Source organism: Myotis nattereri (assembly GCF_964212035.1).
Source record: "Myotis nattereri genome assembly, chromosome: 12".
Lineage (NCBI taxonomy): Eukaryota > Metazoa > Chordata > Mammalia > Chiroptera > Vespertilionidae > Myotis > Myotis nattereri.
Genome location: NC_138087.1, coordinates 10169491 through 10197458, shown reverse-complemented (window position 1 = coordinate 10197458; position 27968 = coordinate 10169491). Strand labels below are relative to the sequence as shown.

The window sequence follows — 27968 nt, the reverse complement described above, 5'->3', positions numbered from 1 at the left end:
TCCTCGCCCTGCGGGGACACCTGGGACGGTGCCCGTCTGCCGCAGCACAGGCCAACTGCCCACGGCCCAGCCATTCTCAGCGCCTCGGTTCTGATGGCTCTTCCGGGACTGCCTGCCGCCTGCTGGCCTGGCCGGTGCTGAGAGCCAGCGGCAGGAGTCCGCGGCCACCAAGGGGACCAGCCCTCTGAGTCCAAAATCCCACACGTGGCCGTTTGGCTTGGCCCGTGGTTTCTAAGGGCAGAAACGTGTGGCTTTAACTTTCTACAAAAACAAGGCCGCACCAAACCACTGGGCAAGCTGGTGCCCACAGCCCACGTGCAGGTGCCAGTTGTCTGCCCGTGGGTGCTGGGTGCATGTGGCTGTGCCGCCCCATCCTGCTCCATCTCACAGGAAGCCCAACATGCCAACCAGAGGGAAGGGCATCTTCACAGGAAGCAGCGTTCTTGTATTTTATTCAAATTTAAAAATCACATTTGGATTCTTCTACCAGTATGATAAGCAGCACAGCCCCACGCAGAGCACACGCAGCTGCGCAGAGTGGACCCTTCCGGAATGAGTCGCTGCTGGGCAGCCCTGAGGCCCAGGAACGTGCAGAGGCCGCCGCCACCCCAACAGGCCAGAGTCGTGAAGGCAGCGCCGGCCCCTCGCCACCAGTGACAGCGCCACACCTGCCGGCCCGCCCAGCCCCTCACATCACCTGACAGCAAGGCTGGAGCTTCTCTGGCGCTTGAAGCCAGTGGTCGCCAACCTTTTGGACCTCACGGTCCACCAGTTAAGCCCCTGCCTTTTGGACTGTGCGGGAAGGTCGGTTTCTGCCCCTTTTATAACTCCCAACCTCAGCGGGAGGAGGGACTGCGAGGCGCGGGGCCCCTGGGCACTGCCTGTCAGACTGCTGATGTCAGGCTGCCTTTTAAACTACCTTTTTAAACACAGTATTAATTAAATTCAGAAACAAACAGGGATACAAAAACATTAATCCATTACATTTTATTATTAAATACATCTTAGGTTCTTATCCCGTACTTTTACCAAAAGGCACTACAATTTTGGCAAATATCTAAATAACAGAACTATCGACCAAAATTCTGCAGAACTTTCTGAAATGCGCCGGAGAAGCCCATGGGGTGGAGCGCACTGGCTCCGCACAGAAACCCGACTCTCCGGCCGCAAGCTGAGGGACCTCCCGCGGCCTCAGGCTCCCCAGCGGTGCAGTGGTGGGCTGCGTGCACGCTGGCCCCACGCGCAGTCAGTGTGTGGAGGCGGCGCGTTCGGTGGGGACGAGGTGACCCTTCCTGAGGGTGGGCCTTTCACGTGTGCTCTGCTGCGAGCAGCCGCGGGAAAGCAGCTCCAGACGCGGACGCCGATGTTGCTGAGGGCCCAGCAGCCCTGTCGCCTTCCTCTGATGTCCGGGTCAGCGCCATCCTGGTCCCACCAGGGCTACTAGGAGCTTATGAGAAAGAATCTCACTGTGATCTTTCCTGCAAAGAAACAGCAATAAAATCACTCCCGCTCAGAGGAATCCGTCAACCAGGACCTCCGTGTGCCTCCCGCTCGGGAGACGGCCGAGTGCAGGGCAGGAGGGGACCCCACGTCTCACAGCCCCGAGAACGGGTTTGCAGCTCACACGCGGCTGTGAAAGCCACGCTGATAGAGAGCCCGTGTCAGAGCCACACACTCGCCAACTGCTTCCAGCCTCCACACCCCACGGCCGGAGTGGCGCTGCCGGCGTCACCCCGCACTCGCCCGGGGCTGTACGGTTCTGCCCACAGCCGCACCACAGGACATACAGACGGTGCCCGCTGCACGGTCTGGCGGCCAGCGCGCCGGCCTCTTCGCCGAGTGGAGTTGCAGCCTCTGGGCACTAGGAACGGGAAGGCTTTTTGCTCGAGGGCTCGACTCCTGTTCCTGCTGAACTGAGCCAGTGTGTAAATGAGAACTGATATCAGCTCAGTAGGCACCGGAGGGCGGGTCCAATCGACAGCCGCAGAAGCAGTGCCTCGGCTGGAGCTGCCGGCGTCCTGGGCTGCAGGAGACAGAGACCCGGGCTGCAAACACAAGAGAGAGTCACGGTGCCCCGAGGAGCACGGGGCCCCACACGCACCCAGCCCCACGCACATGCAATCCCCGCGACAGTTCTCCTCGGCTCCTGTGATGCACTGGGTTTTAGTGTTTTATAAGAACATTTGTAGCGAAAAACACGTTTGACCTTTCAGAGAGCTACCTAGTTAGTTATGGTTCTGTAGCCTCTCGGTACATTCCTTGCACTGGCGACAAGAGAAAGTGCATCGTCGGGCTGAGCAGGTCTCTCCTCCTCCAGAATCGGGCTCGCACCCGAGCGGACCGCTCAGCAGCAGCCTCTGCCCCAGTGGCTCCAACTTACTGTCCCATCTCACCTTCTCTTCAGGTGCAGAACTTAGCCACTGTGAACAAAGCGGAAACCAGTCACTGTTCACCAATCAGCTAAGCTCTGCACCTCGGCAGAGAGGTCTCCGCTGGGCACAACGGGGGCGGGAGCGTCTTCATGGCTGCCGGCTTCTTCTGTTTCCGGGGAAGAGCTACCACGTGCATCGTTCTCCCACTGCAGAGAGCGAGCGGCTCTGGCTCTGGAGAGCAGCCAAGGTCGTGGTTGCGTGGTAATCCCTGGCAATGTGATTTTAATCTTAAGTCACAAATCAGCATGCCAGGAACCCAAGCAGCCAGAGCACTCTGGAGCCGCCGTGCCTGCGTGCCGCGCCCACACCGCACACACCTGGTCCTTGGTCGCGAGGCGACGACGTCACCTCCAGGCCGGCCTCACTACCACATGGTTTTATTTTTTTGTCATTCATCTCGGTGCTGTCCTAGAGGAACAATTTTTTAAACCAAAGGACTGAGATGCCCATACAAATGCCAGTGCAGTTTTGGAACACAAGCTAGGAAATGCACCGACAGGCCTCCGGCAGCGTTGGTGGAGACGGCCGGCCCTCCTGCCCCCCTGGGCTCAGGGATGTCTGCTGGAAGGTGCAACTCCCTGGTCTTAACTGAGGGGGGGAAGGCAGAGGGGATGCATGTGACCCCCAGTTCATCTGGAAGGGGACGGACAGGGAGACGAGAAAACAGCAGACTCCTCGCCAGGCCCACGCCTTTGCCGGCTTGAGGCAAGAACTGCACCAGAGTCGTGAGAGCCGCGTGCCCACTGTGGTTCCCACGGCTGAGAACAGGACGGGCAAGGAAGTCTGCCCAGGGCAGTTTCACACACTTCAAGAAACACAAACTCCCCGTGAAATTGAACATCGAAAGAGAAATATGACTTATACTGGTTACTATAGGAGGGTGGCAACAAGATAACTGCTCTCTTTTGTAAACTGGCCCATCCATGACCAGGGCCTGGAACCGCCTGGGAATGCTGTTGGGGTCGTCTGCACGCAGCTGTCTCACTACCAGAGGCTCAATCGCTGCAGCTACTCCTACCATTTCCTTTCCCAGCAAACACAGTGCCTCGCCTCTCCTGGGAGGTGCGCGCCTCAGAAAGGTGTTCCTCCTCAGCATTATTAGACTGCTTTCCAGTAAGTAAGGTTCTTAAATATCCTGAACAAAAATGATTTTCCAAGACAGAAGCAAACTAAGCGTCCAACAATGGGTTAAGAAGACCAACATAAAATATTAAATATCCATTAAAATTATATTTACAGAGAAGCCATATAACATGAAAAATGATTGAGCTCTATTGTCACATTTTTAAAAGGATACAAGATTAGACATACCCTATTTATAGCATGTAAAACCTGGAAGAAAAACAGACCTAGAAATGATGGTTGTTAGAGAGAAACAACACACTTACAACCCCACAGTTCTGCTTCGAGATGTTCCTGACCGTTGCTAACTTACTGTTTAAATGCAGAGTTCTCCATGGAAAGCCTAACCGCTAGGATGTAAATCTCCACAGGTCAATTCCAAGCACAAGTAACAGGAAAAGCAATTCAAATAACTCAGGACTCCCTGCCACCTGAGCCTGGGAGAGCCTGCCCAGCTCCGCAAGCCTGCCCGGGAAGCAGCCCCGAGGCCAGGGGCGGGCTTTGGCGGGAGGACCTCCGCCCAGCCTCCCAGGTCAGCAGGGTCAACCTGAGCGATGGCGCGTCCCAGCACCCGTGCTGGGCTTCTCAGTCTCCCTCCTAACCATCCCCACGATGTGCTCCCCCAACTCCTGTTACTACAAGCGATAAAGCTGAAGTGGCCAAAACTGTGCCAAGGAGCGCTGTCCTGCCTGGGTGGACAGCTCTGCCCCTGGGGCCCCTCCCAGGCGCCCGCGCTGGGGCAGAGGACTGACTGCTGCGGGTGCTCTGGGATCACTGTTTGGTTCTTCATTTATGTGGCTCCTATGAGAAATCTGGTTAGAAACGACAATGGGGCCAGGAATGGGGGAGTTTACCTCTTTAAAACAGCATCTCGGCCACCACCTGGGCTGAGCATCTGTCCATCTGCTCCTTGGTCAGCTGGAAGCACTGGCGGGCGAGCTGCTGCTGCCGGGCGTCCTCGCTCACCATCAGCTCCCCGTAGAGGTAGATGCCCATGGCCTGCAGGGGCAGAGGCCAGAGAGCATGAGACAAAGAAATTGTGTGTCCACACCTGCAGTGTCAGTTTGTTTCACACAAACGTGCTGGCCCAGAAATCACAGGAGACCTCAGAAAAGATACGACAGTTGAACAGTTGTACTTGAGGAACCGTAGTCTTCAACTCCTCTTTCTTGCTTTCACTGAAACTCTAAGGAATTCTCAGCTATCAATTCCATCAGCAGAACCGTGGTGACTTAACTGATGACCAAGTGGTGACAGTGAGCGTTTCCCTAGCGATGGCCGTGGTCTGGAGGAGAGGGGGTCTCGGTGCAGCTGACGGCAGCACCGAGGTGCTGTGTGCATGTCACAAGACATCGCTCCTTCCCAGGACAGGTGGCCCTCGGCACGCTGGGCCACGCAGACCACCATGCCACTCGCAGCCACAGGCAGGCAGCAGCATCATGCCACCTGGGAAGGTGCCCACTGCTTCAACGGAGCCGACCGCGGTCCCTCCACTGCGGCGAACACTGGCTCTTCTGTTCCAGACACAATGCTGCGAAGACCTATGTCTGCACTTTTCCTACAGTTTTAAAAACAGCCAATTATGCTCTGAAGACCCAAGACCCCTAGGGTTCTGCCTCCTCTCTCCACGCTTGGCTGTGCCATGGATCCCCTCTGCTGGGGCAAATTAAGAGAAGGACCTCAAAGACAGAGCAAGACAAAAACTTGTCTAGTTAGAGGCTCACAATCTCTTTCCTGTAAAGGCTGAGATGTGGTAATCCGTATTTAGAAAAGTTCATGGTTCTAAGTATATTGTAGTTAACTCTGGTTTTCAAATAGACCTTAATTTTCTCTTGCATTTTGTCCTCCTTATACTCCACTCTGTGTTTCCAAACATCTCCTGCTCCACTGTGCAAATGTGACATTTCTTCTGGTACAAAGTCGTGCATTTTTCTTTGTGGGAATAACAAGCCCTTCCGTGCTGGCAGCCCCCCACACTCAGGCCCTCTCAAAAGCTCCTTTGTTTGCCCTGCCCCCGCTCTCCGCCGACTGGAACACGCTCCGTGCCGTCGGCCCTGGCTGGGCAGGAAGCTCGCTCGTAGGCACACACTGGTCAAGCCCACGGGCCGAGCTGCAGGCTGACTTCCAGCCGCACAGACCCCGTGGCACGTCCCGCCACGGACAGCCACGCCAGGACAAGCGTGGGTGGGCGCAGAGCGGCACGGAGAACATCCCCAAACATGGCCACCCACGCACGCTTCCTGTGGGCTCCCGGGAGGATGACCACTTTCCTCTGGTGAGCAGGGAGCAAAGTTCTCGCAGGAAAGACACTCAGCACGGGCCTGTCTGGCGTGACAGGTGCTGACAGACAGACTGCTCCCGCGGCTGGGCTCTCCATCTCGCCTTCTCACAGGCTTTAAGTCAGGACCAGCGAGGACAGAGATATGCACCAGCATGACTGAGCCACCCTGGACCCGAGGCCTGTGATGCCGTGAAGTCTGCACAGGCCTGGCCTGGTCGCGGCTACGGCCACCCCAGGTGAAACCAATGGTGCCTCTGAGGACCAGGGCTCAGTGCGTTAAGGGACACTGAGCTCTCAAGGGAGAATCTGCTCCTACCAACCCTTCAGCCTTTGGGAAAATGTTTACGTATTTGTTATCCTTGGGTCCGGACAGCCGGCAGTAGCACCAGCGGAACCTGAGCTGTGAGGACGACCTACCTGGTCCTCCTGGAGGAACCTCTCCACGGTTTTGTATGCGGTTGTGTATTTGTGCTTGACGACGAGTTCACACCACCGATGGCGAACCTTCACAAACGAGAGAAAACCCCGTAAGCAACACACCGGCAGGTTCCCTTGGCTGCAGGAGTTTCCGACTCAGAGCCTTCTGTGTCCGCGTCCCCGCTTATCCTTGGTAGGGGGCGGGGGGTGTGCCAGGACCCGTGATGCCTGAAACCTCAGAGAGGATGGGCTATGATCAAGTTTAAGGCCTTGGCCACCTCAGCTGAGCACTTATCACACGGTGGCTGTAACTTTTGCAGTCTGAAGCACAAAAGCAAAACTGGCCCAATTTCTTTTCCTTCTTCACAATTTCAAAAATAGAAAATCCGTTCCTACCACAGATCTCAGCAACCTCAGCTGTGATTTCTTTCTTTCCTTACTAAGGTGAGAGCTTTCATGTTTTTACACGAAGGAAGCTCCATACGCTCCTCTCTGGGGGATGCGAGCTGCGGCACCCCGCTCCGAGCTCCGAGCTCCGAGCTCCGGCCAGGGAGCACCGCAGCGGGAGGTGCCGTTTCAGTGGCCTGACTGCAGAGGCCGCCAGTGACCCATGTGCGGGGAACGCTCCTGTGCGGCCTGGAGACAGGGGACAAAGGAATGAGTCCCGTCCTGGTGGGGGACAGAGCGAGAGGGTTCGAGATTTCATCATACTACTCAGAATGGCATGCAACTTAAATCGTAAGAACTGTTTATTTCTGTAATTTTCCATTTAATGTTTTCAGACTGCAGCTGACTATGAGTAACTGAAACCACAGATAACGGGGGACTACTGTACTCTTTGGAGTGTATTAACATTGTTGGCACTTTCAGCTTTCAATTTCATTTAAATTTATTTAACCATGTTCCTCATTAGGAGGACTGTTAGTCAACTTCAGGGGAGGAAAGTGCATGTTTCAGTTGGGTGTTGTGATGTTTTTAAAGATTTTGCAAAATAACAGGTAAACGAAAAATGCAGCTAAGAAACTAAAGGCACATCCCTGGCCAGGCGGCAGGTACGCTGCCCACTGGGCTGTCCATGAGGGTTTCCTTTGAAACCACAACTTCACTCCCTGCAATAACCGATATGGTTCAAAGCTGCTGATGGTTACAAGAGAGGGAGGCTGGACAACACTCTGCACATTCCTGAGAAGAGGCAGAGCGCCTCCTGGGGGGTTGGGATGGTGGGGGGGGGGGGGGAGGCGTGAGCAGGGAGAAGACCAACGAGATGCAAGTAGCTCGCACTGCAGGTTTGTACAACATGCGGAAAACAGATGAGCTCCGGGTGGGTGCTGTTTGGTAAAGACACTTTCCTAAAGACTTTGCCAGCACCCCCTCCCTCACACACACCCCTACAGACGATGTGGAGGTGAAACCCCAGCCCTGGCTGCCTCGATGACAGCGGCAGAGCCCTGGCATTTCTCAGCCCTGAGGCGCGTTCTTCACATGGAAATCCCACCTGGATTTGGTTTTCAGAGTCGTTTCAGGCCAATTCTACGGCATACAGGTTATGCTCAGGTAGCTTTGACCATGCTGGTCCACCTGTGATCCACGCTGGCTACACACGGAAGGGACTGTGTGCATTTGGAAAAGCCGCCTTCCGTCACTCTGTTTGGCCTTTGAAGGAACCCATTGGTGCCAACAGTAAAATACAAGCCATTTCAACGTTCTGGCCGGGTCCCCCATAGATTTTATCATTACCCACCAGCCTGGCCAGGTCTCTCCTTTAATCTACTATAAACAGATTTACACGCAATGAGGAATGAAGGAAAGAAACAAATCTTTTGGAAAGAATCCTTCCCGGGCCTACACTGTGCTCCCGACAGTGTTAATTCGGGGACTCTGGTGGCGCTGCCCTTGGCTGTGGGCAGCCAGGTCCTTTGAATCTGTAAGGACGGATACCAATGAGCTTTTACACCCAGAGGGGAATTTCAGAGGTGCACGGGAAGGAGCTAACAGCTTGGGGCCATCACCACGAAAGGGAAGCTGCGGACGAGATGGGCCGCAGCAATCTTGCCATCTTCAATAGAACGCTTTTTCCTGTGCGAGCAACAGAAACTAACGGACCATAAATGGGCAAGGGCAGCCCGGAACTGTTCTGAGCGGAAGGAACACGTCAACAGAGAAGTCAGCTCCTCACACGTCCATCGGAGGAAGCCATTAGAACCACCAGACCCCACTCCCGCAACTCACGTCCAGGCCACGCACGGAGAGACTGCAAAGGGGGCCTCTGCCCCTCGCCTTATCCCAACTCACGGTCACCTAAACACCCCGAACCCACATCCTGCCCAGCACCAGCAGCCTCTCGTTTGGGGGAACGGAGGCTCCCCGTGGCCACCGGTGGGAGGGACAGTTAGAGACGAGGATGCTGCTCGCCACGGCTCTGGGCCCTCAGGGAAAGGCCTCCTCACACCGCACCAGCTGTTAGTGGGTCATGGACGGTACCCAAGGCCTCTGTCAGCTTCAAAATGTTTGAACTTTGATTCGAATCCTGTTCACACTGTGCCTTTGACAACGACTGCTTTTTCTCGTTCTACAACTTGGGGGAAATTTACTTTTTAGCCCGGATTTTGAGAATGGAAGTGTTAGCCTGTCATTGTCCCTTCCTGTGCTCCCTCCAGCCTGTCTGTACACATACAGAAATAACTCAGCATTAATCAGACCCCCGATGGGCAGGTGGGGGTGGGATGCCCCCCCCCCCAACCCCCTCACAAGTGAAAGAAGTTCCAGGGACAAGACACAGAAGGAGGCTCTTCACATCAATATGGAGTAGGCACTGCCACGCCTCTGTTAAAAACAGTGTATTCTCACGATTAATAAGAGACCCAGTCTCCTGACCCCTGAAGGCTACAGGGCGCCCAGCCTCCCCTGCTCACCACAGAGCTGAGGGCGCGTCACCGTTCCACAGCAGGACGCTCAGAAGACACCACGGGGCCCGCGCTGGCCACGGGGAAGGCGAGGTCCAGTGCGGGAGCCTCAGCCGGAGAACTGAGAAGCAGGCCTCTTGAGGACGGCTGTCCGCTCTGCATATCTGCGCTTCTTTATTTCCCGGGGAATTACTGGGTGAGGAGGCAACGTTTCTCACTTCCTCGGTGCGATGGAAATAACCTCCACGCACACCTACAGCAGCGCTCGAGTCCCCTCATTCAGTCTCAAGAATAACCTGTGTACACGCTATGTCCACACGGACCGAATCCGCTGTACACATTCACATCTCATTACCCTTCTGTCTCAACAGGGCTGAGAAATTTAATGACTTTTTCAACTACAACTCAAATTCACGAAGTCACTCTCAACTCATGCTAGAGATCTCCAACAAAAGCCTCGCCTCGCGTCAGCCAACGCCTTAGCTGAACACCATCCGCACAGTTAGGCTGGACAGAAGCAGGGCAAGGACGAGAAGGGCAAAGAGGCAGGCAGGGGTGCAGGGCGTGGGGCCGTGAGGGGAAGAGGAGGAGAAGGGACGGTGCAGAAGGGAGAGGCCGGGCTGTGGCGCCCCTCCCAGGGCACTTGGAGCCTGGCTTCCCAAGGATGTGCCCGTCACTGAGCCTTCAGTGCAGACAGCAGCTGGGCCTGGCCCGTCTCCCGCCATCCAGTGCCAGGACCAGAGTGCCCCCGGTACACAGAGCCGTGCTGAAGGTTCCGGAACATGTGCGAACTATTAGCATAGTGCCTGGCACACGAGTAAGGAGGGATGATTAATGAAGGGGATGTACCTGGGGTGGGGGCGGGGGCGGGCTGGAAGAGGTCAATGGGGGAAAAAGAGGGACATATGTAATACTTTATTCAACAATAAAGATTTTAAAAAGGAGGGTGGAGGCCCGTTTCTTCCCACGAAGTCCCAATGAAGTCGTGATACACAGATGTACGCACACAGGAGTGCACATGTGAACACTAATAAAAATCAGCTTGCGATCTGCTTCTCAACGTTTCTGCTTGAGGGACACTGAAGACTGGGTGCTGCCCTCTGTGCACAGCGGGGCTGTAACACAGCGGCACTCACCCGCCCCTGTAAATGGACTTCACAAGTTTCCAGGTTTCTGAAGCCTCTCTGAGCAAAAGGGGATGGGAACCCAGCAAAGCAAATGGTGCAGACGGGAGTCTCAGAATTCAGGGGGGAGAATGAAGAATGTTTGCAGAAGCCGATTCATGCCAGACCCACATTTGATAGCAGAATGAAAACCCTTCAATGACCCCTGAGCTGCACCTGGACCGTGTCCCCCTGCCCCACAGCAGGGACTCCGCCAGGACAGTGTGTCTGATAACAGGCCTCCGTCATCTGGGAGACCTGGGTAGGCAGATGGCCTGGGTACCCAAGAGGAATCCTGCAGAAACACACACACAGGCCTCTAACTACAAGGCTGGTGGCTCATTCGCTCCAAATACATTCAGAGCAGGCGACACTTATGTATATACACATGCACACACTCTCTATTTCTGTTCCTTATGCTGGCTGGTGACCTACTAAATTGACCTCCTGACCCACAGAGCAGTGCCTGGGTCTAACCCAGCAGCCCTGTCCGCTGGGCTGGTTGCTCTCACCAGGCCCAGCCCGGTTGTGAGAACTGACCGGTTGCCGAGCAAGGGCTAGACTAGGAACTCCCACACAGGAAGTGCTTTTCATCTTAGCAGGAGCTGCATGCGTCGGCTTTATTTCCTAATTCAGAGTTCATTTTTATTGAATTGATAAAGCTGGGGAATATTACTTCTAAGAGCTGTTTGTTAACTGGTGAAATAAGGAGCGAGTGCCTGTCAGGGCTGCCACTTGCTGGAGGGGCGGCCCTGGATGTGCGGAGGGAAGGGTCGGGCAGGACTCGGAGCAGACTCCCGCAGGGACAGAGCGGAGGAAGTGGGGCACCACCAGGGAGGGGCCTAGAGGCCTGAGGGAGCTGGGACTTCTCGAGCCATCCCTGGGAAGTACACCAGGGGCCTGGGGCCTGGGATTTTTCAAACTATTTGTAAAGACAGATGGCTCTGCCTCGTGCCAGCATCAGCCTGTCACGTGGCATATGTGCCATTTGAAGACATTCTCACTGCCCAGAGGCTGGGCTGAGCCGAACCACGGGCTCAGAAAGGCAGTCCAGGTGAAGGGAGGACTGGATGTCCAAGAGCGCCTTACAAATGGCACCTGCCGTGTGGGGGCATGTGTTCCCAAACCACCTGATTCCGAGGTGACAACGGCATCGCTGATGTAGCCACGGGCTCCCCCACATTCATCGCTCTCTCCTGGAAATAGGGGAAGAAAACTGCCAAAGGACCACCCCACTCGCACCTCAACCCCTTCATCCCGAGGCATTTTAATGGATGCAGATCGAGTCGTCTGCTAGACTCCAGGATGGTGACGGTCAGCAAGTGTTTCCTGTCAACGGCCAGAGAGTGAGCATTTTTGCTTTTTCTGCTCATTTGCTGTTCTATCACAAAAGCAGCCTGGACAATGTGTAAGCGATGGCCTGGCCATGGTTCCAGTCTGACGCCGCTCTACCTCGGAGACCCACGCTCCGGCTCCCAGAGTGCGAGCACAGGCAGTGGCCGGCCAGCAAACGCCTAACCCCAAGCTACCAGCGTGCGGGCACAGGAGCTCTGGAGCTGGCTCCCCAGCTTCAGCCCGGTCCTGCCAGGAGCACACAAGGGTGCTCCTGAATGCGGCCGGAGTCCCTGCTCTGTGGGTTAAGTTCCGCCTGCACGAGCACGCGCTCCAGCACTCCTCCTACCACGGCGTCTCCCGCCGGCCACGGGCCTGGGACGCACACAGGTACAGGCCTGGGTGTCACCCTGACTTTGAGGAAGAGGAGCCCCCACCCCAGCTCACGTCCAGTCTGTCCATGCCAGAGAGGTGCCCTCTGGAATCCCCACACACCCCAGACCCCACATTTATTAACACATGACAACTCTCACTGCACTTGTATAGCTTTTAACCCAAAGCTTAACTTCAATTTTAGATCATTTTGCATGAAGCTACTTCTAAAAATTATCATCTAATAAACTAATTTCTGAGGTGGTTTTCAAACACTTCTTAAACGTAATTCTAACTTTTAATAAAAATGTAATCTGAAACCCCAGTATGTAAGACAGTAAAGAGAAGACTACAAGTGGGTTCTTCAAGCAGCTTCACTCTCCAGGCCGGGCAGGAAACCTGTGAAATAGGGAACTCCTTGGGTTCCTGGAGGTGGAGTTTGAAGCCCGTTGTCTTCTGGAAGAGTCCTTGTGCCTGAGGAGTAATGGAGTGAGAGGGTGAGCAGACAGTGCTGTAGGCAGACGACGACAGCAGCTGTAGTGACTTCTCACAGCCAGCACCCGTCCGGGCTCTGCAGCCAGTGTGCCACCCAGAAAGGGCAGGCGGCGGCCAAGGTCACGGAGAGTGAGCGCGCGCGCTGCTCCGGCCACTGCGATCCTGGACCCGGGGTTCGGTTCGCTCACACTCACTGCCCTGCTTAAAAGCACCCATGTCTCCTGTAGGCACTGCTTCCCTTGCTTTAGTTTTAAATGTTTAAAAATGGTAACAGGTACCTTTACCCAGAGAACCCAATGAACCAGCCATTCAACCGAGTTCATTCTGACTTCGCCGCAGCAGCAGCAGCGAACTCATTGTTTGTGTTCTCCCTGCTCTCCACTGGCCACAGCTGGAGTGACTACTCAGTCCACACTCACTCACTTACAACACTGCAGGGCATTCCCTCCTGCTAATGCACTCCAGCCCCTTCAGCCCTTCGGTCTCATGACGCCAGAAAGCTCCAAAATGGTTAAATGGTTAACCACCTTCAGAAGGAGGCCGTGAGGGGCCAGCAGACAAAAGGGACAAGGAGGCCTGCGGTCACCACGGGGCCCCACCTCATGCAGCACACCACGCAGTCGAATGAGCACCTCTTTGGCCGGGAGGTCACCATCCCCGCCTGTCCCTGCACCGTCACGACCTCAGAGTGCACCTGACAGTCCTCCGGTTCAGTGCTCTGGGCCTGCCTGCTTCCTCGTCCGCCGGCTCCTGTGTTTACACTAAGGGTCAAGCCTGGGAGAGCGGGGCCAGGGCCTGTGGGCTGTCCCCGGCCCTGTCCCAATGCCTGGGACCCAGTTTGTGCTTGATAAACGTTTCTCAGTGAATGTACCACTTTAAACATCTCAGAATGCTTTCCAGCTACTCTGAAATGAGAATGCACAGTTGGAAGCTGTAAAATGCTTTGAAGAATGCCACCCATCCCATTTATGACAGGAAGCGCTCCCCTTTCTTTCTAGTCCTTTTGATTTCAGAATTTACTGCTGAAGAGGAAAAGTCTGCCTGGGGAACATGATCTGGGAGGCCCATTAAACCTCATTTAGAGATCCATTTTATAAGTGTAAACAGAAAGACAAGGCTCATGGCTTTTGTGAGTTAATAAGTCTAGCACTGCAGTAAACAAACCTGCTTTTTCAATTTGAGTCCTTAAATTAGATTTAACTTTGCTTTAAAGTGAGCTTACTGCTGGTAAGGGAAGCCTGCCGGGCAGCCAGGAGTGGGAAGGCAGCCAGGACAGACAGTATTTCCAGCAAGTGTTTTGTTTGGGGCGTCTCTGCTGGTCCAGTGTGGCTCATCTGCTCCCTCTCCTGAGAAAAGATAGGAGAGTCGTCAGCGGAAAACGATAGATTTCCAACATTTTACTTTGATCCTAGCACTTCCCATTTTTTCTCTCACCTTACTCATTCTTATCCTCAAACGGCTGCAATTGTAACATTATTTCTCTAACTAAAGGAAATTAGAAGCCACTCTATTTGCTGCCACAGAGCCAGGTTAATAATCCCCAGCCCGGGGTTAAGACAACAAAGGAGGCAGCAGGGGCCCTGGCTTTCTCAAGGGCGCACTGACCTTGCTCAGTCCGTCCCTCCGCCCTCACCTGCCTGTCAACTGTCTGTAACCGGCTGTCCCCAGTGATAACCTGAGCAGCAGCGGCTGCAAGACAGAGTCCTCTGCCACCTCTCCCGGGACCGCTCTCAGCGATACTTCTCGGCCAGGGCGCAAGTGCATGGAGTGAGGCGAGGCAGAGGTGACGACACACCACCACATGCACCTTCTCATGCAAATGCTAACCCGTCTCCCTCCTTGGAGAGACTATTTTATTTAAGGTCATTAATGCCATTAGTCAGCTGGCTGCAAAGGGCAGAACCTGAAATACGCCCAGTTTGCTTTCCTTCCGTCAACACTGCACTGGCGTGCTGCGCTCTGATGTGTAAGCCTCAATCAGGAGATAGCACACTCCACCTGCTTTTTCCATTTCGTAACAGGTGACACAGGGCCTCTGCTGAAAAAAAGGACTTTACTGTTGCCACAGAAGGGAGCACAAGTACGTCCTCTGACAAGCTCAGAAGGGACCCGTGCCTGGCCATGTCCCCCCCAGGGCCCCCACGCTGCAGGCTTTGCCACAGTGGCCAGAGGCTGGCTCTCCCATGGGCTTCACCACGGGCTCCGCTGTCCCAACCACTGCGTGTCGGACACTGGTAGCTGCTGCTCCGGAAACCCTGGAGATCCAGGAAAAGTCCTCTCCAAAAATTAAGTACTGGGCACTGAGGATAAACAAACAGAGGCTCTCTCGGGGCTTACGGTTCAGTAGGAAGTTTAAGAAAAATTCAGTAACCGGCAAGTGTAGATATCCATGTCATGGAAGGACTAACGGGGTGCAGTGAGGGAAACGGGGAGACCCCGAGGTGTGGTCAGAAGACTCCATGTGCACTGAGAGCTGAAGGGGAAAAGACACTGCTACCGGACAGGGCCCCTCAGCCCTCGTCCAGCCATTCCATGTTCCACGAAAATCCATCCTCTCTTCTCCCTCCTTGAAGCCATTTCTCCCAAGGGCCTTCCCTAGCGGAGCAAGCGAAATGCACTCAAAAAAACAAATCCCAAGACTTCAAGGCAGAACTAAAACCATGAAACTCTTAGAGAAGACACAGGCCTAGGTCTTCCAGACCCTGAATCAGGCAATGGCTTCCTAGATGTGATACCAAAAATACAAGCAAAAGACGAAAAAATAGATAAATTAGATTTTATCAAAATGAAAACTTCTGTGCTTCACTGTCAAGCAAGTGAAAAGAGCCATGGCCGCTGTGGCTCAGTTGCTTGGGTGTGTCCCGTGCACCGAAAGGTTGCCAGTTCAGTTACCTGGTCAGGGCACATGCCTGTTGTTTCGCTCTCACATTGATGTTTCTCTCTCCCTCTCCCTCTCAAAATCAATAAAAAATTTCAAGAAGAAAGTGAAAAGACTATCCACAGAGAGAATATTTTTGCAAATCATACTTGCTAAGGAACTTGTATCTAAAATATATAAAGAAATAGAAAAAAATATAAAGAATTACTATAACTCAGTAATAAAAGACAAATAAAGCAATTCAAAATGAGCAAAAGATCTGATCAGACATTCTCCAAAGATAAACTGGAACCCTCATACACTTGTGGGAGGATATAAAATGGTGCAGTAACTTTGGGGTAGTTTGGCTGTTAAAACTTTAAAGGTTAAACAGAGTTACCATGTGACCCAGCAATTCCACTCCTAGATACAGACCCAAGAAAAGTGAACACACATTCACACAAAACGTCTTCACAGAAGCATTATACACAACAGCCCACAAGTGGAAACAATCCAAATGTCCATCAACAGATGAATGAATAAACACATGTGGTTTATCTATACAACTGAAAATATTTGGTGACAAAAGAAAAAGACGCGCTGATACATGCTAAAACACAGATTACTGAACATACCTGCTAACTGAAAAGAAGCCAGCCACAACAGTCACATATTATATGTTTCATCTGCATGGAAGCCCGGAATAGGCAAGTCTACAGAGACAGAAACATCAGCGTGGGGCCGCAGGCTGGGGGCAGGGAGAGATGAGAATGAACGATGAAGGGTGCAGGGTTTCTTTTGGGGATGATGACAATGTTCTATCGATTTTGGTGATGTGTACAACTCTGTGAATATGTGGGTGAATTGTGTGGTGTATGAATTATATTTCTCAAAAGTCTTATTGAAACAACCCAGGAATCAAGTTGGGGAATGCAAAGGGTACTATTCTAGGCAGTCCATTCCTGGGAAAACCACCTGGTGTCCTGCCGGCCGAGCCAGCTCTGGGCTGCTGCTCACGGTGGCTGGCTCCCCTGACGCCCACACACGTACTGTGCTCAGCCTGGGCATCTGCTTCGACCAAGGTGGGGAGACTAGCTGTCTCTGGAACTTAGACCGCATGGGTCAAGGCTGCAGCAAGGCAACATGCCAACCAAGTAGTGTAAAATTCACTTATAGTGCCACCTTGTAAGTTCAGTTGGTCTTTAAATGTCAGACCCTGACATACAAAGTACCACCATCTGCACATCAATAGGTGTACGTTCATCCTTTAAAACATGTGAGTCCGACGTAATTGCATTCTCTTTGCTCTCAGGCACCAGCACGTTCCCATGTCAGAGGCACAGGCGGCCAGGGACTGTGGGATCTCTAGAGCGCTGCCCTCCCTCAGGACCGGCCCAGGGAGCTGCTCCAGCTGCTGGGCATGCTGAGGCGCATACTATCTGCAGTTCGCCAGCTCCACAGCTCCATGGCCAGACACCCTGAACACTCAGATCCTGGCGTGCCACGGAAAGAGCGAGGAGAGAAAGATGACAGGAAGGCACCGAGGGGAAAGCAATCGTGAAAGAGATTTGAGCATTTTGGCAAAAGTGAGCCTTCTAGGGCAGCGGTTCTCAACCTGTGGGTCGCGACCCCTTTGGGGGTCAAACGACCCTTTCACAGGGTCGCCTAAGACCATCCTGCCTATCAGATATTTACATGACGGTTCGTAACAGTAGCAACATTATAGTTATGAAATAGCAACGAAAATAATTTTATGGTTGGGGGTCACAACATAAGGAACTGTATTTAAAGGGCCAGAAGGTTGAGGACCACTGTTCTAGGGCATGTATGGCACATGTTACATAAAAATATGGTCCAGTCTACAGTTGTGAAATGATGGCAGTGCTCACAGACAACTGTGTGCTCCCGTAGCACGGATTTTAGTACAGAAATCTAACACACAGGTGTGTAAACTACTGACGGAGGCATGCAAAGGCCAGGAGCACCAACAAAACCCTGGGTCTTGATTTCTTTAAAGCCAACAGGAACATGAGCTGTACGGGCCCATTGGCGCACCTTCCTGAGAAAGTCTGCAGAGACCGGGGGACATGCACCGCGGGGCAGACAGCGCCCCTGGCAGCCGCTGTGAAGAGGACCTGCTGCCCAGGACAGTGGCAGAAGCAAACGGCAAAGGACCACAGCGACCGGAACTTCCCTAATTGAGTCTGGCTGAGCTGTAGCTAAAAGCCCAGGTATTAATGCTCTTTTCCTTTTATTTACAAACTCTAAACAGTATGACTTGATTATAACTATTTACTTACTAGGTCCTTTTCGGAACGATCAGGCAGATTTTGCCATCAATGGCTCACTTGTTTTCTGTGTTTATTATTTACCAAGCATCTGACCAGCTCAACGTGCTGTAGTAATCCTGGCCTCCGGAATAAGAGCGGAATATTGATTTGAAAGGTGGAAGTTTTTCACTTTGCCATTATTTACACCTGCTTTTGAAAAATTGCTTCGTCGCAGTATAGCAGAGGAGGTGGTTATTTGTTGCAAGTTTCCACAGAAAACTCCCAGTGGGATAGCTTCCCAATCCTGAAGGAAATCTTCTAGAACGTTTGTTTCATAAGCCAAATACAACAAAGACGACACACACATGTAACTAAAGAATTATGTAAGAGCTCTGTTCTCTCCCACATCGTTAGAGGCGCCTGGTTTGAAAAGACAGGTGTGTCTAGAGCAGCAGTGGGCAAACTACGGCGTTTGAAATGAATAAAACTAAAAAAAAAAAAAAAAAAAAAAAAAAAGACCGTACCCTTTTATGTAATGATGTTTACTTTGAATTTATATTAGTTCACACAAACACTCCATCCATGCTTTTGTTCCGGCCCTCCGGTCCAGTTTAAGAACCCATTGTGGCCCTCGAGTCAAAAGGTTTGCACACCCCTGGCTAGAGCCAAGTAAAGAAAAATACCCCGCTCCCTCTTCAATCCATACCTGGGCCAGCTCTCAAACTACGGAAAGAACAGCAGCGCTGTCAAAGGGCAGCTGTGCCCCTCACACGCACTGCCCTGACTTTTAAAAAATCAATAGTCACACTATTTATAGCTCACCTACTAAAGTTCAGATTCATCACCATCTGACCAGTTCAAGGGACCAATGAGCTGGACCCCTGGTCCCTGTGAAGAAGCTGTGACAGGGCCCAACGCTGGCTGGCAGGTGTCGGACTGCCTTTCCGAAAGCCCCATTCCATCAGAACCACTTCACTAATTGCCACTCACTATTCTGACGCCCCACAAGGGTCTCTTCTTTATGTTCCATCTGTCAGGACGGTGCCTCCTGACAATACGGGTCATGACCTGGGAGGGGACGACTTGGGAGGCTCTGGGACACTGGTGTACCCAGGGAGGCTTCTGGGAGCAAGAGGCACAGCCAAGCTGGGGCAGCACTAAGACGGGGCGGGGCCCCTCGCAGACCCTCCCGCCCGGAGGCTGCCTCAGACGTGGGACACAGGCCTGTGCTCAGCAAGGCCAGTCGGCCTCCATGCTGCTTAGACTCCCACGGAGTGGACCAAAGAGGAAGGAGGCGCCCAGTTCGCTACACGGCATCTCACTAACAGAAACAGGACCTTCCTGAAGCGGCAACAGAGCCGGCGATTACACCTCACCTGTCCTCTAAACCGGCCGGATGCTACCGGAAAAGAACCGGGAGAAGAGGGAACAGAGCCCCCCTCCCGGCAGGTTTATCACGGAAGGGGAGGAGCTGACCACAGCTGCTGCTCCACTGCTGCTTCAGAGCCGTGCCGCCGGGCTAAGCCTGACTCTCTGCCCTGTCGACGCCTCTCCAGCGTCTGCTCATCACGAAATGCTCTCGGTTCACAGGAACTATGCTTTTGGCCCAGATAAAATTTAGAAATGAGCAGCGGAGCTGTCAGACCACTGCATGCTGGGACCCATACCTTCCACCTCTGGGCTTCAGATAAATGCTGTCCTGTTTTCTTTTCAAGCAACAGTGCTTAGGACACGGCTCTGAAATCCGGGCCCTCCTGCACATGTGGAACCCACGCCGGGAGGGGCCCTCTTACAGGGCTGCAAGGGCTCCTCAGCCAGAGCAGGAGGGAAGGCAGTGATGTGGAGAAGGCCTGCAAGGCTGATGTTTTCCCATTCGCAATCGACCTTGAAAATGTCCTTTCCAGAGCAGAAGGCGCCGGCCATGGCTGAGTGGCGTGGCCCTCTGTGCACTGTGGTGGAACAGGTTTGCCTCATGGAATGACTGGCTTATCTGGGCGTGCTTGCTCTTACTACTTCTGTTTTGCCGTTCTTTCTTTCTTCTTCCCAGCAGAGGTTCTGTTCCCACCTCTCGCAGGCTCTGTTCTCTGGGCCCGTGGAGGGTGGCCCTCACTGCTGCTGCCCCCTTTCCAGCTACGCCTGGCTGCTGTGGCCCTGCGTCCGGCACTGCGAGACCAGTGAAAACACTGTCCTTGGTGAAGCAGTGGCTGCTGGAGCTGTGTTCTTTTTTTTTTTTTTTTTTAATTAAATCTTTATTGTTCAGATTGTTACATTTGTTCCTCTTTTTTCCCCCCATAACTCCCCTCCTCCCAGTTCCCGCCCCACCATCCGCAATCACTCCCCACCCACTGTCCTCATCCATAGGTGCACAATTTTTGTCCAGTCTCTTCCCGCATCTCCGACACCCCCTTCCCCCCCAAGAATAGTCAGTCCATTCCCTTTCTATGTCCCTCATTCTATTATAATCACCAGTTCATTCTGTTCATCGGATTATTTATTCACTTGATTCTTAGATTCACTTGTTGATAGATGCATATTTGTTGTTCATAATTTGTATCTTTACCTTTTTCTTCCTCTTCCTCTTCTTAAAGGATACCTTTCAGCATTTCATATAATCCTGATTTGGTGGTGATGAACTCCTTTAGCTTTTCCTTATCTGTGAAGCTCTTTATCTGACCTTCAGTTCTGAATGATAGCTTTGCTGGATAAAGTAATCTTGGTTGTAGGTTCTTGGTATTCATCACTTTGAATATTTCTTGCCACTCCCTTCTGGCCTGCAAAGTTTCTGTTGAGAAATCAGCTGACAGTCGTATGGGTATTCCCTTGTAGGTAACTGAGTTTCTTTCTCTTGCTGTTTTTAAGATTCTCTCTTTATCTTTTGCTCTTGGCATTTTAATTATGATGTGTCTTGGTGTGGTCCTCTTTGGATTCCTTTTGTTTGGGGTTCTCCGCGCTTCTTGGACCTGTAAGTCCATTTCTTTCACCAGGTGAGGGAAGTTTTCTGTCATTATTTCTTCAAATAGGTTTTTAATATCTTGCTCTCTCTCATCTTCTGGCACCCCTATAATTCTGATGTTGGTACGCCTGAAGCTGTCCCAGAGGCTCCTTACACTATCCTCGCATTTTTGGATTCTTTTTTCATTTTGCTTTTCCGGTTGGGTGTTTTTTGCTTCCTCGCATTTCAAATCATTGACTTGATTCTTGCGCTCCTCTGTTCTGCTGTCGGGAGTCTGTATAATATTCTTTATTTCAGTCAGTGTATGCTTAATTTCTAGTTGATTCCCCAATATAACATCGAGGGTCTCATTAGTTTTCTTGTAGATCTCATTAAGTTTATCGGCAGCTTCTAAACAGTTCTTGAGAGACCTTAAAAGTGTGGTTCTGAACTCTATATCTTCCATTGACAATTTTGTCCTGTTTCTTTGTCTCCGCATTTTGTTATGCTTCCTTGGTGCACCCCCTGGTGGTCTTTGTGCGCAGTCTTATAGTTAAATCTTGTAGCTAATTCCAGGGAGGGTTTGACCTCCAGGCCCAGTGGCTATGAGAATCAGCTGTGTCAGCAGTGAGAGAACTTCTGTCCTCTAGGGAGGTGCTAATCTAGCCTTTGCCTGAGGCTATCCGGCAAATGCCTCTGTGCAGGGCTTGGGCGGGGCGGGTCGCACAGGATCAACAGGGTGGGCCAGAGAGAGCAGTTATGGCGGCTCTCAGTCCTGTCCCCAGGGGCTCTGCCTCTCTGAGTCCCAGCACCCGCTGCAAAGCTCAGAGAGAAAGCTGCACTCGCTCTGACCGAAGCCAGGCAGTCCCGCTTCTCCCGTTTGAGTCTGGGTCCCTAAAGACTCGCCTGTATCTGGAGCTCAGAGTCTGCGACTCCCTCCCGATTGAAAACGCCAACCGCGCCCTCCGCCGCCAGCCCGCTCCGCGCACTCCGCACCTCAGAATTTGGCTTCAGCACTGCGCCTCCTCTGAGTGTCCGTATGCGTTTCTCTTTCCTCCTAGTTGTAGGACTTCCATTCAGCCAGCGTTCCAGTGGTTTTGGGTGATGTCCGTTCTGTCTTTTAGTTTCACTTTTGAAGTAGTTGTTCAAAGCAGCAAACTCCGGCGTTAACCTATGCCGCCATCTTGGTTCTCTGGAGCTGTGTTCTGACGAGTGGTTTTGCCGGCACCAAACATTTGGTAATGGTCTGGGGACATTTTTGATGCCAGAACTGGGTGTGGGTTACTCCTGGCATCTCATGGGCAAACACCAGGGATGCTAAACATCCCACAATGCACAGGGGCAATTATCTAATCCACATGTCAGAGCAAAGTTCCCCCTCCCCCCGCACACCCCAAACCTACCAAACCCCTAGATCGATCATTCTTTACCCGTTAAAGTTTACCAGAGGCCTAGGAGCGCTGAACAGCTGGGTAGTTTACTACTTCTTCTCCCTGCCAGTCCTGATAGATTAAAAGGAAAAGAACAGCTAAATAATAAAATCTGACCATTTTACACCAATTGAGAGATAGTGAATCTCTCATCAACAGAAGTCACAGGACCTTGAATGCTCACCACCTTTTCTCAGGACAATCCTGTGAAGGGGTTATGGCATTTTAAAATCAATTTACTGCATCACAATGCACTTTTTTTTTTTTTTTTTAAAGTAAACGAAACAGGAAATAATAGAAAATATAAGAGTAAAGACAGTGTCATGAAACATTCTTTGCCACTGGCTGCAGCCAAGAAGCCAGGAGCCCACAGCCTTGTCTAGGCTCTGCCATGCAGACGAGGAAAACGGGCCGGGAGGGGGCAACGTATTGGGATCTGGGCCCCAAGTCCATTTGTTGTGAAGTCAGTGCCTGGGCGTTCCAGGAGATCAAACATGAAGAGCTGCTCACATGCACATGAGCAGGTATCCGTCTTCTCCTCACACGGGGCCAAGCACGGGGGCCCCCGACAGGGACACGGTCCCCTCCTCTGCACTCCAACCTGACCGGGGCAGCTTCTTCCTTCCAACCAGCAGTGTTTCCCAAACACAGTGAGAGGACAGTCCACCGGTCGCAACATCAGAGCGGGGCATGCTGCCGGGGGGCCTTCCTGGGCAATGTCCCCCACTCACTGCAAGACAGTTCAGGTGATGAGTGCGGTTTCTGAACTTTCAAATAATTAACTTAAGGTGAGTCCCCAATTTTGAAGTGCCCAAATGCAGCCTGTACAAGTAAAGCTGATTAAGGTCAGCCATGCGCTCAGGGAAAGGAGGTCACAGAACCACATTCCATGGATCTTCGCTCACTACCAGGGGGTGGCTCTTTTACAGCCTTGGAGACCCGCTACAGATGCAGAAATTCATGACTTAAAATGGGATCTTAGAAAATGTCTTTTGTTCCAAGAATCCATGTCCAATATATTTTTAGACTTTTATGGCTCTAGTTGAGCCAATATGCTAAAAAACGGAAGACACATATTTCTATGAACTAAGCTTCCCTTCAGCTCATTTTCCGTCCTGGTTAGAGCCTGCACCTGGCTGGTCGTGTCGGACTCAGGATGTGAGAGGTGGCTGACTCAAAGCTAGTGTTCCTCTCCAGGTCCTGGAACCAAACATTCCCAGCAGAGAGCCCCGCTTTCCAGAGGCGGAGTGGCCACAAGGCTGGGGTGGCTTAGGATGGATGCTTTACTCTGTTCGTTCTTGTGCACTTTTCCTTTAAGACTCCGAACACGTGGTATCCCTTCCCAGAGCAGACCTGGGAACTCACATCCCAAGGAGGACAGGCCCTGTAACCTACCACCTCAGACGGAAAAAAGCTGGCGGGCAACACAGGCCAGGCATCGTGCTCAGAAACTCTGGTACCAGACCAGACATCCTGTGAACACAGCCAAGCACAGAGCAGAGCAGCACAAGTAACACAAATATTGAGCCACATAAAGAGAATATTAAAAATAAACTTCCCAGTGGGCTTGCACACATCCACACACAAAGAGAAGGAAGAAGGAAGGAGGAGGGAAGGGTGGTGGTGCGGGGGAGGTAGACAACAGAGATGCAGCTACTGAACGGAGGGCCCTGGTCTGTGCTAGGACAGGCTCCTCCCTCACGGGAGCGAGGCTGGGCGACTTGTGGAGAGCGTCCGCCTGCCAACAGGAGCCCTGCAGCGACGGGGCGATCGGGAATGAGCAGTGAGACTCAGCTCAAGGACACGTGAAATAAGAGGCTCACCCCTCGGAAAGTGACTCCCCATGGGAATGTGCCCAGGAAAAAACAAAGGAGTGAGGAGGCCTTCCTGTGCCTCCAGGAAATACGGGATCACACCGGCCGGTCATGCGCACTCCCTGCTGTGCTGGGTTTCACACACACACCCAATCCAGCACTAAGGTCCCAGGGGCGCGAGCACTTCCCCCAGGGCGCCCCACAGCCTGCCGCACTCCAGGGTCTCCGCCAGCTCTCAAAGGCTTGCTATTTACGACACATTTGAGAGCCCTGACAATGACTGAGAGGCTGTCCTTACTTGTTCAGGCCCAGGAGAAGCACCGAGAATAAAGTCAGAATCCTCAAGACGTTTCCAACCAAAAAGTCATCCTTTCTTCTATGAAATGCTCTGTCACTTAGAATAAAGGCAGATGTTATTCTACTAAATTCTTGACAATCAGTGTCACATAAGTCACACGTAACCAATAATGTTCCTAGAAAACTGTTTGCCCAAAATCCTGTTGCTTTTCTGCTTCTGAGTGACATTTCAAGGAAACGCCGGTGAGATGGGCTGTCAGTGCAACTGACTACACATGTGCCAGGACGAGAGAGCTGGGGAAGGAGGCACACTGTGACAATGAAAGCCCAAAGGGGCACAGGCCTCCAGGACCCCTTGGTCTGGCCCCTGCCCACCCCAACGCAGGGGTCAACAAACTCCAGATGGGGCAGACCCAATCAACACCCCCGCCCCCGGCTAGGAGCGTTGTATATGTTTTAAAACAGTTCAAAGAAGGAACGACAAAAACAAAACGAATTATCTTGAGACGTGGTAATTACACGAAATCCAAGTTGCAGGGGTCCATAACGTTTTCCTGACGCACAGGCACGGCTGTTTGTCTTTATGTCTCTCTCTGGCAGCTTCCGTGCTACCACGGCACAGGTGAACCGGGGGGACAGAAACCATGTGGCCTGAAATATTAACTGTCTGTTCCTTTACAGACAAAGCCTGCTGACCCCCATCCTAGCACATGCCAGCTCACACGTGGTACTTGCTGCTGCCTCTGTATGGAAGTTACCCCTGCCCCTTGGGTCCTGGCCCGAATGCCACCTGTTTGTGTGGCCTTTCCTGAGTACTCCACCTACAGACAACCAGCCCAGCGCCACCTGTATGCCTCCACTGTAACTCGTACCTGAAAGCGTTGTGTTCATTTACTTATGCGCTGTCTCTCCAGAAGAACGTACACCTCCTCAGGGTGACCCTCGGTGGTGGTGCCCACTGCTATGTCCCTAGTGCCTGGCGCAGCACTGGTTAACTGCATGGAGCCACCCCAGCTATGCACACCAAGCAAAGCCATTCCCAGGCCCTGGTCTCCTGCCCCCAGGGTCCAGGCCGCCCTGGCTTAGGCATCATGGTGTAGTCTGTGAGTTGTAAAACAAGCAACCAAAGAAAACCTATTATGCTTTCTAAAGGTTTGGGAGGTTATAAACAACTAAGCTGAGCTGTAAGTTAAGAACACGATGTGTTTTATGCCAAAAGGAAGGGGAGCCATCAGTGTCTACCACCTCATGGCTTCCGGGCTGTGACAGGTGCGCTGGGCCTGCTTTGATCCTCCCGCCTTTGTCTGTCCACTGCCCGTCATTGGGGCCTGGCATTTCAGCGGTATTCACCTCTGATTAAAACTTAGCCTCATGTCTGTATATAGAAACATCTTTAAACACTAATTAAAAATAACGGGCTGGCATGTGGAAACACCTATGAACAAACATGTAAGAGCTGAAGTAAACAGCACATCTGATCTGTGTCTTCTGAAGCTATATGTGTCTTCTCTGAAGGTTTTCAATTAACTCCTGAATTTGTGGAGCTTGAAAATGTAAAACAATGGTCCTGGCCAGGTGACTCAGCTGGTTCGAGCGTCGTCCCATACACCAAAAGGCTGTGGGTTCGATTCCCAGTCAGGGCACATGTCTAGGTTTCGGGTTCAAGCCCTGATTGGGGTGTGAACAGGAGGCAACAGATTGATATTTCTCTCCCTCTCTCTCTCCTCCCTTCCCTGTCGCCCTCTCTAAAAAAATCAATGAAAACAGGCCCTCAGGTGAGGATTACAAAAAAGGTAAAACAATGTCCATCTTACCTTTTAATCTAATAATAAGGTATCTTTTCTCCATTTACCCCATTTTAATGATTATCAGATTAATTTTAATAGCATTTTATTTAACCCAAAATATCCAAAATATCATTTTGACAGTTTAACCAATAAGAGGAAATTATTAGTCGGGTATTTTGCTTTTTTTCGCACTACGTCTTCAGTATCCACTGTGCCTTCCACAGCCACGGCCACGTCCACGGCCACAGGCTCCACGGCCACGTGTGCCTGATGGGTACCCTGTAAAACTGCAGTTTTTAGATGCTCAGTTATTTTCACCTGAACACAAACCAAACTGATTTGCATTTTAGGAGTTTTACGTAAAAGAACTTCTCTCTTTATGGCCGTGCACTTGTATTTTACTTAGGATGACTAAATACGATAAATAATTATTTTATAGACATAAAAACCCTTGGCACTCATCTTAGGATTCACAGTGCATTCTTTACATTAAGCTAAAAGATATTACGAACCACATCATATTGCTTTCCCACAAGCATCCAATTTTGCTTTTCAACCCACAGCTGTTAGATTTCGTTTTCATTTCCGTTACACATGGCTCCCTCCCTGTCCTGGCTGAAGGCAACGTGCAGCTCTGGCACCCCGAGGCCGAGGCGTTTCCCCACGAGCAGCAGGATGGCGCCACCAGCCTGCAAAGCTGACCCGCCCCAGTCTGTAACTCAGGAGCGCCCCACCCTGCCTGCTCACACTCCTTTGGGGACTTGTGTCCGTCCTTATGGTTTAAAAAGAGGGGAGACCCGGTAATAAGCAGGTTCTGGGGCCCCTGCTGGAGGGAGCCCGACCAGGGAGCAGCTTCCACTTGGCCGCAAGGGCTTGTTCTTCACTCTCAGGCACACAGCTGGGGGGGTGGGGGGTGCTGATGGCAATCACTGCGCAGTCCCACAGTCTGGGAAGCTCCGGGACCACACTGTCCACACGCGAGGGCCCCGCTGTTTACGCTGAGGGCAGCCCTGGTTACCTCTGCATCCTGCTGGGAGAGGCGGTATGTCCTTTCGAGGCTTCGCAGAGTTCTGGGGTTCAGGGTCTTCTGCTCCAACAGACGTTCCAGAAGCAAGACCAGCTGGTCTGGAAGGAGCTGAGGGCACAGCAAAGAGCCAGTGAAAATGCCATTCAACTTACAAGGAATTGAACACAGACATTTAGAATGAGGACGCAAGCCCAGGGCGGCCGGGTATTCAGTAAGTGTCGGAGGCACTGAAAGACTGAAGACGGACTCTGGCCAGCCCTCAGGACTTACCTTGTACCCTCAGAACAGAGCAAAACTGTGTTTACTTTGTGTGTGTGTGTGTGTGTTCTAAGGTCTACAATGTGATGATTTAATATACAGACACTGTGAAACGACAAAAACGATATTTAACTTCATAAAACATCCTCATGGTTGATTAGATCCCTTTCTTTATGGCAAACATATGCCAAAAATGTCATTTAACCTAGACTAAGACTCAAGGAACCGCCTGATCTTAGACATGGAAGTTTAACCGAAGTAAGCTGCTTTCAGATTTTCTTCCTCACCACTGGAATCTTGCCAATGTGCACCAAGAAATGGAGAGCATGTCTCGCAAACACTCCCTTATAAAAATCATGTTTATTATTCCATTAAAATTTTTAAAAATGTTGTAAATATGATCACACACACACACACACACAGTCACCAATATTCCTAAGTTTTCACACAGGGTAGGTAAAAATAGGTGTTACATAGTAAAGGGCAAAGAGAGGAGGGCGTTTTTATATGGTACAAAAGTAATGGATAGTTTATGAACAAACATTGTAAATCCAAGAAGGTGGAGTATCTGTCTTAGTCATTATTGTGCTCTAATGCCTAGTTCCTCCCTCGAGCAGAGAGCTCTCACAAACTCTGAAAGGAGGAAAGAATGCATTTAAAATACATCTTGTAGGAGCTGAAAAATATTCTAAAATCAAGGTTTTAAATTGTTACTATTATTGCCACTACTCTCGCCATTCAGCCTTACTCCTTCCCGACTTATGCCCCGAGCATCTGTC

General features: G+C 51.8%; 1 protein-coding gene across 1 annotated transcript in view; it reads right to left on the bottom strand.

The window, feature by feature from the left end:
- Positions 1 to 963: 963 nt before the first annotated feature.
- AOPEP (aminopeptidase O (putative)) overlaps positions 964 to 27968 on the bottom strand; it is a 324231-nt gene continuing 297226 nt past the window's right edge. Inside the window, exons 15-18 of the mRNA XM_081103533.1 lie at positions 26923 to 27039; positions 6253 to 6339; positions 4409 to 4553; positions 964 to 1478 (exon numbers count right to left, since the gene is read on the bottom strand). Of these exons, the coding sequence (XP_080959659.1) occupies positions 4413 to 4553; positions 6253 to 6339; positions 26923 to 27039 (345 nt within the window). The 3' untranslated portion in view covers positions 964 to 1478; positions 4409 to 4412. The remainder of the gene's footprint in view (positions 1479 to 4408; positions 4554 to 6252; positions 6340 to 26922; positions 27040 to 27968) is intronic.